At 36.2% G+C, this 13606-nt stretch overlaps 1 protein-coding gene across 4 annotated transcripts in view; it reads left to right on the forward strand.

Annotated features, from left to right (window-relative positions):
- TENM1 (teneurin transmembrane protein 1) overlaps positions 1 to 13606 on the forward strand; it is a 701438-nt gene that overhangs the window by 207172 nt on the left and 480660 nt on the right. For all 4 annotated transcript variants that reach the window (XM_031445499.2, XM_064482772.1, XM_064482770.1 and 1 more), the window contains one exon: positions 663 to 903. In XM_031445499.2, coding sequence (XP_031301359.1) covers positions 687 to 903 — 217 coding nt within the window. In that variant the 5' untranslated portion in view covers positions 663 to 686. The remainder of the gene's footprint in view (positions 1 to 662; positions 904 to 13606) is intronic.

Consider the following 13606-nt stretch of genomic DNA (forward strand, 5'->3'; position numbering starts at 1 on the left):
TTGGTACTATGAAGAACAAAAATTTACCACCACCTAACTCATTAAAAATGCTCTGCAAGCCTGAGGCGCAAAAGTCACAATATGAACACAAAGAGCTCAGTCCCCCTTAAGGACACTTTATTTCATGAGCCTCTCTAACTCAGAGTCCTTTTCTTAAATGCAATATTAAACCAGAGGCAAGAATGTTTTTTCTGAATGTAGTTCTCTTACCAGTTTTCATTTCAAATGTAGGATATGCTGGGTTAATATTTGTACTTCTGGCCACTTTCAAACCTTGTAATTAAAAAAAAATCTAACCAATGTCTTTAACATTCAAAACAGACACATACCATAGAACAACGCTGTCCTTTATTTGCATTCCAACACAAGTATTTTTGAAAGCTGGCTCTCTTTTACCTTGAGTATTTTCTGATACTGCTACTTCCAGCTTAATCCTAAATGTTTGACAATGTTCGCATGTAACACAGTGCTATTATTGCCTCCGGCTAGCTTCGTGTCATCTCGTTTGTCTTTTGCTCCCCTCCTTTGATAGTATTATCAGGACCAATTGTAAATCTGCCAGATGTGTTTCCTTGCAAAAGGACAAATCTAAGAAGGCGTGTGTTTTCCCCTCTCTCTTTCTGGACTGCTTACATTAAAAGAGTTCCTCTTCCTTTTTTCAGAAAACTGAGCTTGCTTAATCAGAAATGGAGCAAACAGACTGCAAACCCTACCAACCTCTGTCAAAAGTCAAGCATGAAATGGACCTGGCTTATACCAGTTCTTCTGATGAGAGTGAAGATGGAAGAAAACCAAGACAATCATACAACTCCCGAGAAACTCTGCATGAGTATAACCAAGAGCTGAGGATGAATTACAATAGCCAGAGTAGGAAGAGGAAAAAAGTAGAGAAATCTACTCAAGGTATGTTTTTATTGGATTTTTATAGCTGATACTATTTCTCATTAGGGAATGCTTGTGTGCATAAACTTATGTTTCAAAAACAAATTTGCTGATGTTAACTGGTTAATAATTTGTGCTGCTTACATACGCTTAGTGAATCTGTTTCATATGCCAGTTCAGCTGAGGTTGTAGGTTACATGTGCTTTTTACGGATTATGCATGAATTTAGATGCAACAATCCTCTTATCAGAGCATTCAAAATTTGTCTAATCCTACAAATAGCCATTTACAGACTGAAGGATAAATAATTTATAGTAAGATGAAAAGTAAACAGCCAAGTGCTTTTCAAGCCATTGCCTATATGGGACGAAAGTCTCAAATAAATATTTGGTATCTAAAAAAGCCTTAAAAAGGTTAGTGGAGACTACCAAGCAAAGGTCCAGAAAGACTGTCGTCGACAGAATGCTGAAACCTTGCGCAGCACAGTCCTAAGGGAAAGTAAGAATTTGTCGGAACCCTTCCTACCACAGCCATAATGTGGGGCGTATCCTTTGGATAGCCTTTGTCTCTCAATTATGGATTGACAAGACAGTTTCTAATAAATAGAAAGCAGGTAAATAGAAGTATGATTTCCTTATTTCTTTTCAATCATTAGATAAGTAGTATTAGACACTATTTTAACTACATAGTAAAAAAAGATACTGACATTGGCAGAGATTACTTTTTTTTTCTTAAGAATAACTCAGTGTTGAGATTCATAAAATTGATTCAATGATCTGGATCAGCAGTTCTCAAAGCATGGACTCTGGGCCAACAGCAGCATCATCACCCATGGACCTGTGAGAAAGGCAAATTCTCAGGCACCACCCTAGACCGTATAAAATAGATTTATTACAATTGAAAATTACTGTGTTCTAATTCATAATGAATCTTACATTAGAAAAACTTTAAATTGAACCAAAGATTCAAGATTTGTACTAACATTTAAATATATATTGAATGTTTATATTAACTATATTACCCATTTTTTTTAGCTCAACATACTTGGTAAAAGTTTTGTATCTGTGTTCTCAAGTAATTCATTTTAATCTTCCCTATTTATGCAGCTAAAGGCTTTGTAACTTTGTGATAAAGGAATTTTATTTTTCTCCCTGACAAGGATGACTCTAAATTTCTAAATTGGTAGATGTTTTCCTATGGGAATTTTGAGGGGCTCTATTATACTTTAAGAAATGTGTAGTTCCCATTAAAATATTTCTCTATAAGCCTGTCTTTATAGAATATGAATTTAAAACTGTGACTTGTGGTTTATGGGATTGATGTATAGAGTGCTTGACCTAATATGCTGTGAATTTAAATAAGAATGCACTTCTGGTGACAGTTTGTTCTAAAAATATAAGCCATTTTGTATGGAGTCAGTATAAAGAGCTAGGCAGCCTCAGATTTTATCTCTGCATTGTGATCAAAATGAATTTTGAGATGAGGAAAGTAAGTCTGTCTTCTATGATGTCATCGTAATTTCCTTTTAATAACCTATTATTACTCAGTAAGCTTTTATTTAGCACTTGCTCTGCATCAGGCCTCAAGTCAAATGCTGGGACTGGAGATGACTATGATAGTTTCTGTTTGCAGGAAACTCATAATGTGGTAGAGAAAGTAGACATCCAACAAATCATTACAATTAAGTGTAAGAAGTGCTTTTATAGATAAATAAGGTGCTATGGAAGTACACAGGGGAATCAAGTGTACTTTAGAAAGGTGATATTTGATCAAGAGCTTACCATCTGAATGAGAGTTTACTAGGAAAAGGACATTCCAAGAGGGTAGATTATCAGGTGCAAGAGTGTGAAGCTGTGAAAAGGCATGTAATGGTGAAAATCTCAATATGACTAGAGTGAGGTGCATTGAAACTAGACCACAAAAAGTCTTGAATGCCCAACTTAGTTCTTTTTTTCCTTTAAACATTTTTTTAAAAAAGCTTTTAAGTGATAGAGAATTTCATGATGAATTATAATCTTTAGGATGAGAAGTATAGAAAACAATTGTAGATGTGAAAGCAGCAGTGTAGAAGATGGATTGCAACTGGGAAAAACTGGATGCAAGGAGACACTCTATGAAGTCACTGAATTAGCCCAAGCAAAGAATGGTGATGAATGTCTAAATTTTGGCTGTATCAGTGGAAGTGAAGAAATACATTCAAGAAGTAGTAGTGTGATAGAATTGGTGAGACTTAGTAATTGGTTACTTGTCGAGGTTGAAGGAGATAACAGAGTCAAGGCTGACTCGAAATTTCAAGTATGGGAAACTGGGAAGATGGTGATCCACTTACCAAGAGAAGAAAAATAGGAGAAGTGGGTTTGGAAGGGAAGAGAATGAGTTTCTTTCTGGACATGTTAAATTTAAGTTGTTTGGGTGACACCCAGGTGGATTTTCCCATCAGGCAGCTGTTACTGTGTATCTAGATCTCAGGAAGGATCTGGACTATTGATGTGAGTAGATTTGAGTTTACCAGTGTCTTCTACTAGAAGACGCCTGGGGATGGTTGAGATTACCATGGAGAATGTATAGAGTAAGACCTGAAAAAGGTCAAGGATAAAAAGCTGAATCTATTGTCCATGAACTGACATAAACATGTTTTCAACCTATTTAAATTTTCAACTAGCACCATCCTTCGATATATTGACTTATGTAAAGTATAAAGATCCAGGAGGTGAAAGTCTGGAAACTTGTGGTCTTTTTGCCACTGACTTGGTGATCTTTAGACACCTAGGAGGGAAAATATATGCCTCTTTGGGGGGAAATTAATTAACCTACATTAGGCAAAATTGCGGGCTTCATTATTATCTTTTTTGTGAGGTCTGGAATCCTCTTTGTTGTTTTATTCCATATATTACTACCTATGAGTAAAAGAAAATGTTCTTGATTTTCACAAATATGTTGGTGCAAGCGTCACCCTAGCTAGAATTGAGCCTGCATCATTATTTTTAAGGAATAAAATACTCATAAAATCATTAAGTTTTAAGTCAGGCAAGTATAAAGCTAACATAGTGTTGACTGCCTGCCACTATAGTGCCAGACTCTGTGCTAGATGCCTTTCAAGCTTCCTAGTTGTGCAGCCTTAAGCAAGTTACTTCAGCTCTCTGAGCCATAAAGTTGACTGCAAAGTTGACTTCATCATCATTGTCATCAACACCACAATCAGTAATAAAATTAAAAATAACAATAATAATAATAAAAGTTGAATAGTACCTACCCAGTCCCAGGACTCTGTTAGATGCTTCAATTTGCTCCTCATGAACACCTTATGAGATGAGATATTATCTCCAGTTTACAGATGAGGTAATTGAGGCTTGGAGAGAAATAACTTGCCAGTTTTTGCAGCTAAGAGGTAGTAGGTTGGGACTGGAAATCAAGTCTGTGACTCCAAAGTTCCCATTGTTCACTATGCTAAACTGACTCCCATATGTACATCATGAGGTTGTGATAAGGACTAATTGTGATCCTAAGTGTGAAAGTGTTTAGGGTTTACAAGGAGGTTTATAAAGTCCTTTCCATTTTTATTATGTTTAGAAAAGGGTAGATGATATACTATGTAATTTATAATGAAATATTCCTGAGTCTGTCGGTTCTTTACCACTTTTTAGGGAAGTTACTATGTCATCCAATTCAGGGCTTTTTGGGGGGGAAATATTAATAGGAGGAGATACTTGATCCCATCTGAAAGTGGCTTCTTTTTTTTTAATTTTTAAATTTTTTTAAACTTTTTTATTGAGTTATACTCATTTTACAATATTGTGTCAAATTCCAATGTAGAGCACAATTTTTCAGTTATACATGAACATACATATATTCATTGTCACATTTTTTTTCACTGTGAGCTACCACAAGGTCTTGTATATATTTCCCTGTGCTATACAGTATAATCTTGTTTATCTATTCTGCATATGCCTGTCAGTATCTACAAATTTTGAAATCCCAGTCTGTCCCTTCCCACCTCCCCCTTGGCAATCACAAGTTTGTATTCTATGTCTATAAGTCTGTTTCTGTTTTGTATTTATGTTATTTTTTTTCCCCTTAGATTCCACATATGAGCGATCTCATATGGTATTTTTTCTTTCTCTTTCTGGCTTACTTCACTTAGAATGACATTCTCCAGGGACATCCATGTTGCTGCAAATGGCGTTATGTTGTCTTTTTTATGGCTGAATAGTATTCCATTGCATAAATATACCACATCTTCTTTATCCAGTCATCTGTTGATGGACATTTAGGCTGCTTCCATGTCCTGGCTATTGTAAATAGTGCTGCTATGAACATTGGGGTGCAGGTGTCTTTTTGAAGTAGGGGTCCTTCTGGATATACGCCCAGGAATGGGATGACTTGGGTCGTATGGTAAGTCTATTCCTAGTCTTTTGAGGAATCTCCATACTGTTTTCCTCAGTGGCTGCACCAAACTGCATTCCCACCAGCAGTGTAGGAGGGTTCCCTTTTCTCCACAGCCTCTCCAGCATTTGACATTTGTGGACTTTTGAATGATGGCCATTCTGACCGGTGTGAGGTGATACCTCATCATAGTTTTGATTTGCTTGCTCTGATAATTAGTGATATTAAGCATTTTTTCATGTGCCTATTGATCATTTCTATGTCTTCCTTGGAGAATTGCTTGTTTAGGTCTTCTGCCCATTTTTGGACTGGATTGTTTGTTTTTTTCTTATGAAGTCGTATGAGCTGCTTATATATTCTGGAGATCAAGCCTTTGTCGGTTTCATCATTTGAAAAAATTTTCTCCCATTCCGTAGGTTGTTACTTTGTTTTACTTATGGTTTCCTTTGCTGTGCAGAAGCTTGTAAGTTTCATTAGGTCCCATTTGTTAATTCTTGCTTTTATTTCTATTTCTTGGGTAGACTGCCCTAGGGGAACATTTTTGAGATGTATGTGAGATAATGTTTTGCCTATATTTTCTTCTAGGAGGTTTATTGTATCTTGTCTTATGTTTAAGTCTTTGATCCATTTTGAGTTTATTTTTGTGTATGATGTAAGGGAGTGTTCTAGCTTCACTGATTTACATGCTGCTGTCCAGTTTTCCCAACACTATTTGCTGAAGAGACTGTCTTTATTCCATTGTATATTCTTGCCTCCTTTGTCGAAGATTTGTTGACCAAAAGTTTGTGGGTTCATTTCTGGGCTCTCTATTCTATTCCATTGGTCCATATGTCTGTTTTTGTACCAATACCATGCTGTCTTGATGACTGTAGCTCTATAGTATTGTCTGAAGTTTATTCAACAGAAAAAGAAAGTAAAGAAACAATCCACTTTAAAATGGCACCCAAAGTAATAAAATACCTAGGAATAAATCTAACCAAGGAGGTGAAAGACTTATACATGGAAAACTATAAACCATTGATGAAGGAAATTAAAGAAGACTTAAAAAATGGAAAGCTATCCCATGCTCCTGGATTGGAAGAATCAATATTGTTAAAATGGTCACACTGCCCAAGGCAATCTACAGATTTAATGCAATGCCTATCAGATTACACAGGACATATTTCACGGAACTAGAACAAATCATAATAAAATTTATATGCGACCACAAAAACCTAGAATTGCCAGAGCATTACTGAAGAAAAAGAAAGAGGCTGGAGGAATAACTCTCCCAGACTTCAGACATATACTTATCTTTATTTGCCAAGAAAGCAGCACCCCCACCCACCATGTACATAAGAGTGCTGGATTTTAAAACTGGTTTTCATATTTTCTAAGAGCTTTCGAATTAAGGGATAGACACTAATCTAATATTATTCACAATTCTTTACTAATAGGATGAATGAGCCTTAGGCAAACTAATTTTATATGATTTTTGGCAGGTCTAATAGCAGGGATACATTTCCTGGAGGCACACAGGCTAGCAATTGTTCTCAAGCAGCCTCACTTCCAAGGGAGGCATCAGTTAACTAAGAAATTAGTATAAGACAAAGGAAAACATAAATATATGCATATATATAACCAAGGATAATAATTTCAGTCATGAGAATTGCCCTATAATTTTTATAATAGGTAGATTGGTTTTGAATATAGCCATTTTACCGAAAATAATTATGAATGAAAAGTCACCCATGCATTAAAAAAAGGTATGGGGAGGACCTGTTACAAGTCCCACAATATCATAGACTCCTGAGATATTGTAGCTGACACAAACATTTCATTTCTCCCTTCTTAACCTGTTCTTTTGTGACTTCTCTTTTTCCTAATATGGTTTTTGTTTGTTTGGTTGTTTTCCTCTTTCTGTATTACAACCTAAACCTAACTCTCACATTATCGCCATCTGGTGGAAAAAATTAAAACTACCAATCTGTAATTTCCAAGATTATGTGGAAGCAAAGTTTATCTGTCATTCATCTATCCATTCATTCATCCATCTATCCATCCAACCATCTGTCTGTCTGTCCATCTATCCACCTATCCATTCATCCATCCGTCCGTCCATTTTTTTCATTTACTCATTTTTGCATCAAACATTCATTTAGTGTCAGCTGCTCCAGGTACTTAGTTAGGTGGGTGAAGTTCATCTTGAAATAAATGGGCACAAGTGACTATTATTTTCCTCTTCATTGTCCTAGGCTAATAAGCCCCTTCATCCCACAGCAGAAGCTGCTCAAGCAGCATTCCCACTTGTGGGTTTAAGGTGTAGACAGAAACCCAGATTTGAAAACTATATTTCTTGATTCTTATTTCAAGCACTTAGCAGTAGTATAAACTATTGTTTGCTTATATCTAAACAGTTTGGACAAAACTTCCTACAAAAATTTTGAAAGAAGTCTTACTCTCAGGATCTGTATTTATGTGGTAAATATCACAGATGGTAAGTATAATATAATGTAGCAAGTCCTATAAAATGAAAACTTTAACAGCTTTTGATTACCTGTGATGAATTTTCTCCTATGAGCATGTTATGGTTCTAGCTGTCACAAGTTTCTAGCATAAAAATCTATGACTGCCCAAAAACTTAAACCATAAGGGAAATCAAAGTTATTTAGCAACAACTCCAATTGGCTCATATCTTTCAGCCAGTATCATTTGTTCATGAAAACTTAATCAATAAACATTTATTTCTATAGCATCTAAGACTGGGATGGAATATCTATGGCATCTGTGCCACTGCTCCCTCTACCTGTCCCATGGCAGACATCCCTAATCAAATTGTGGTGCTCTTTCTTGTGGAGCCCAATGCAGCCTCACCTCCTTATCAACGCAGCGTTCCATGCAAGCATTGTCAATCAGTTGGAGTTGGCAAGAAGATGAAACCTATTTCCTATGCATGGTCTGCTTATCTGTGCCAAGTTCTGTGTTAAAACCTGAATATATATATGAATAAGAGGCAATCCCTGCCTTCAAAGAATTCAGAGTACAGTTAAGTAGGCAGATATAAACTAGCTACGGTGATGCAATAGAATTGATGTTATAATAGTGGTATATGTTAAGTCTAGAAGCTAGAACCATGTATTCTGCTTGAGGAATGATCATGATTATAAGTGAAATAGCTAACATTTAATAAGCACCAGGCACTGAGTAAGGCACATTAGATGGAATATGTTATTTAAACTTCCCAATATGCTATGAGGTTGGGATCATTATTATCCCCATTTTACAGATGAGTAAAGTGAGGCACAGAGATGCTATATAACTTGCCCAATATTACAGAGGTAGTTAATAATAGGACTGGGATTGGAACCCAGGCAGTCTGACATTAGAGCTCACAGCCCTAACTGTATGCAGAGATACAGAGCTCTAAATTCAGATCTCAAGTTCAAGAAAATGGTGTCACTCATGTGATTGTGTGTGTGTGTTTGGAATCATCTACATATAGATGGTTCCTGAAGCAGTGAGAGTAGAAAAGATCATCCAGTGAAAATACATACAGTCAGAAATAAAGAGAGCCAAATACACCTGAATTTAAAGTAGTGGGGAGAAGAAAAGAGGTGGTCTTGAGATGACAACGAAGAATCAAATGGAAAGGGTATCACATAAGCTAACGGAAGGGACTTTCCAGTGGGAAGATGTGACTAAATAGTCGAACACTTCAGAACCAACAAGCAGAATGAAAATGGACAAAAGGCAATAAAAACAGGCAGTTTAGAAGCTCATTGCTGACTCTAGACCAGAGATTCTCCACTTTGTTTGGACATTAAAATTACCTGGGGAGTTTTACAAATCCCAGTGCCAACCACTGCTCCTCAGACCAATTAAATAAAAATTTTCAATGGTGGGACCCAGGCATTAAAAAAATCTCCTCAGAGGACTCCAGTGTGCATCCATGATGAGGATCCATTGCCTTAGAGTAAATAGTTTTGATAATCTTAGCGAAAGACACCAAATCACAAGGATTTGAAGAGTGAGAACAAGTGAGTGTAGTGACTAGAACAAGGCTCTATTGGAGACTGTTTCGGGATCTCAGGTGGAAGGAAAGGCTTTGAGAAGGTTCAATACTTCCTCTGAGATGGGAAGTCCTGCATCCATGACCATGAGTTAAGATTCTCTGCTAAAGGAATTTCATCTTCCCTTACTTAATGCAGCTTAGATCTTCCAAGATTTAGTATAACAAGGGAAACTACAGGGAGAAGCTGTTAGGGATGGAAGGCTCAGCCCCTGCATTTCATCTCCCTTTGGCATTGAGTCACCTTGATTTACTGTGTTCTTCATCAACTGGGAAGTTTTCCACCTAGTGCTAAATCCATAGATGGCCTGCATTTTGTTTCTAGCAAGGGAGATAATATTTTCTTATGTAGATATTTATACAACATACCCTACATACAGGTGATTGCAGGTTGTACTGATGTGTGCAAAAACATATATTGTACACGTAGGTTTGGAACCGGGCTTTGGAGAAGGGAAGGGAGGCAGGTAGATGGAAGATGGAGGAAGGATATTTACAGTGATGCAGTATAGAAGTTGCACCTTCAAGCATCCTACCAAAAGTCCTCATTTCTGTAAAACTCCCCTTTTCTCTTCACTTAGCTACGAATATAGGTAGCTAGTAGCCACAGGCAGTCACAATTTGTCACTTCCTAGATAACAATTCATTATCAAGTGGTAAGGTTCACCTAGAAGGACTAAATTTCATGGAAATAATTCTCTATATAGATTCTTTGTCTTTATAAAACAATGGACAGTTACTAGAATTAGTGAGGTTTTACCTTTGACCATCTCTCTTGTTGATGAACATTCTTAATCCAGGAATAGCTAGGTCAGTTTCCCAGTGTGTCAGTCCTGCTGCTTCTGAGGCTCCATGGCCTTTTGCTCTCAGTCTGAAAATGTCTCTTGCCTCTGCACTCTCATCCATTTCTACTGTCTACCCCTCAGCCCGCTTTGCTTAATGCTGTGTTTAACCCTTTAATGCTTCTTCCACTATCTAGATTAAAACCTACACCAGAGTCTCAGAATAATTCTGGTGTTGTCTTCTTAAGAACTCTGCTCAATGGAATCATGTATTTTTCTTTGAGGATCTACATAATTTCAGAAGGAAAAGACTGGCTCCCTAGCTAAGTGTCACAGGGATGACTATGCCCTGGGAAACAAAGCCACTGTCCTATTTTTAGGTCTATAATTTGTTTTTTCTTTTTGAACTGCTTCAGCTACCGGGAATGCTCAAAGGGGATATATAGCCCTGGGATTGTAAAGACTGGGGGGAAAAAAGCTTTGTTCTTTTGCTTTTAACTCTTTAGAGCCCATTTATTATATGGTTAACACAAAGGCCAGACAAGGGTAGTCAGATCATTTGAATGACAAACACAATAGATAACATGGCTGAAGCAGAGAGACTTGAAGATTGATGAAAAAGAGAGGCTGGGGAAATATAGAAGAAAGCAGTTGCTAAACCTAAAAAGTGAAGTGAAGGGGCATGGGTTTGGTTCAATAGATAACAGGGAAACTGCAGCATTTTTAAGGGTTTTAGTTCATTGAGTTGATTGAGACTGTATCCATGTTACATGTTGATTCTCTTTTATTACAAAGATTCAAACAAGATTCATAATTGGCATTTCAAAATGTAGCTATAATGTGACCAGCAAAAGCAGTTTTAAGTATCTGCAAAGGAATGATTGTGAGGAATGCTAACATGTCCTCTCAGAAAATGGCCCTGTCAGAAAACTGTTATTCTGCTTTTTTGGTCATCTGTGATGCAGAACTCGCTCCATATACAAATAAGTTCTATTTATTTTTCAGCCCTTTTCTTTCTCATTATAATTCTGAAAGGGTCTAGAGGTGACAGAAGATAAATCTTGAATCCTTTGGAACCTTGGAAATATTCTCATTTGAAGCCTTTATACTAAAAGCTAAGGATTCTGCTGTCCTGTCAGTATAAACTGAACCATATGCAGTAATACTTGGGTGCCAATCATTCCTGTAACACGTGCAGTATTTAATTTTATTACTCTTGAGAGTTTAACTATTTGAGCAAATGACTCTTTGTGTCTTTTATGTCATATAAGAAAGAAGTTAGAAATGAGCTCAAAGGCAGAAAGAAAGAAAGAAAGAAAGAAAGAAAGAAAGAAAGAAAGAAAGAAAGAAAGAAAGAAATTGACAAGGACATGCCCAAACCTTTCATAGAATTTAAAGGTTTGAGGTAAGATTCATTTCTCTGTCTTCAACTAAGACATTTACAAGGCTTTGCTACTAAAGTCCAATTATGTCTCCTCATTAACGGTTCAAGTCCAGAGTTTCAAGAACACTTTAAAAATGATCACATTGACATACAACTAGGCTGAATGCTAACATGTCTCAAATTAATCAATAAATATGGTCCAAAACCACCTTCACTAATTGTGAAAAAAGTAATCCGTGGTTTTGAAAAATGAATCACAAGAAATACAGAATTTTATTGTATGTTTTCTATGTATACATACATGTATTTATGTCATTTTTCTGATCACCATCATTATATGAATATAACATATAACTTACATTTTATAATTTTGTATTTATATATTATATATATAATTTAAAGAAGTGAGGTGGATCTAAAAATTGATTGGAATTGCTCTCTAATTTTTTTCCTATTGATTGCCTTTTCTTAAGACATACTTATATCTAATAATGGAGAGGCAAAACAGAAGAGAAGCTATATGGAGCAGCATCTAAAATTCATACATGGACACTTGATGCCTCCTGTTTCTCCTGTAGCTTCCCACCTTAAATGCTCTAAGCCCTGGATATGCTCAGACTACCTCTAGCATAGATAGCAATAAAGCTGATTTCTGATGCATCCTAACTGTAACATACAGCCCAGGCCACCAGTCAGCATGTTCTTTCCAATCCACATTGTGATTGGCAGGACCAGTATATCTGGTCAATGGCCCATGGAACATATCTGATCTATTCGACTTAAAAATACAGTTGAGCTGGCTGTGCCATCTTTTTGCCACCAGGCTTTTGAAATTAACATTAAAGCCTAGAACAGTATTTGGCATATAATAAGTGTTCAATGAATGTTTATTGAACAAATGAATTTGTTAAATGTATTGCACTTAGCATTTCCTTCTGGTAAATTAAATTTATAAGAGGCTCAAATTTGAATATTGGCCACCTTGATTGCTATGTATCTTTTTTTACTTTTCATAAAAGAGTATTTGATAGTTTTAGTGTATGATGCTTTGTCTGAATGGTTTGTAGTCTTTGCCATACCATAAATAACAAGATAAAATGATTATGCAATTGAGTGTAAGTTCAAAACCTTTTGTAGTTAACAACAGCTTAAAATTCATTGACAGAAGGCTTTCTAAAATGCATGCCCCTTTTTTTTTCCATGCCTTAGTTTGTAGAGTTTGATTTGGGTATAGAATTGGCTTAAGTAACTTTATGTGTACGTAGGAGGGTGTTATTCTGATCAGTTACTTCCGGTTTTATTGTACTGGACTAGAGATAATAGAAGCTAATGAAGAATGGCCTTAATGTAGAAATAAAAAACCTGAAATCTCGGAAGTGGCTTTGTAATATTGATATTTATCTCACTGTTATTGATGGCAACTGCCAGTGGTGAGCGGAGAGGGAGATAATTCCAACTAAATGAGGCTCCCAATTATTTAGACTTTTAATTGTGATTTTAGTGTACTAATAAGATGATCTAAAATGTATATTTGCAATTCTTATTTGCATGTATTTAAGTATTGTGGGATTGAAATTTACATTTCAGTATAAAGTTTGGAGGTTGTGTTAGAACTCTGCCTTCGTAAGAGCACTTAAAGGGTGTTGTCCTGGGATTTGTAATCATCCATGACGTCCATATTCAGCAAGAGTGCCATCAGAAAGTTACCTTTTCAACAAACTAAACAAATTCTCATAAATCATTCTTTTGGTAAAACACTTGAACTTTTGCTAAAATAATGCTTAAAAGATAGAAGCTGTAAAAGGAACACAATTAAGCAGTTTTTATTACTCAGGTTCTAAACCAAAGCACTTAAAATTGAATCACAAGGCTGTCAAGGACCTTCAGAGACCATGCCTTCAGGCAGGACCACACTAAACCTACCGATCTATAAATTACATGAAATTTGATTCTTTTCCAGTTGTATTACCAAGCTTTGGTGATAGTGTGGTGTGTTGATTTTTGCCTCCCTATGTTAGCATAGTAATTCTCATTTTTCATCCTATATACCCTTAAATCTCACTAGAGTTCAACTGAGTAATCATTGTTTTCCAGAGGTAGCATTTGATAAGTGTTTGTTGATTATTG

The sequence above is a fragment of the Camelus dromedarius genome, chromosome X (assembly GCF_036321535.1).
Source record: "Camelus dromedarius isolate mCamDro1 chromosome X, mCamDro1.pat, whole genome shotgun sequence".
NCBI classification, from domain to species: domain Eukaryota; kingdom Metazoa; phylum Chordata; class Mammalia; order Artiodactyla; family Camelidae; genus Camelus; species Camelus dromedarius.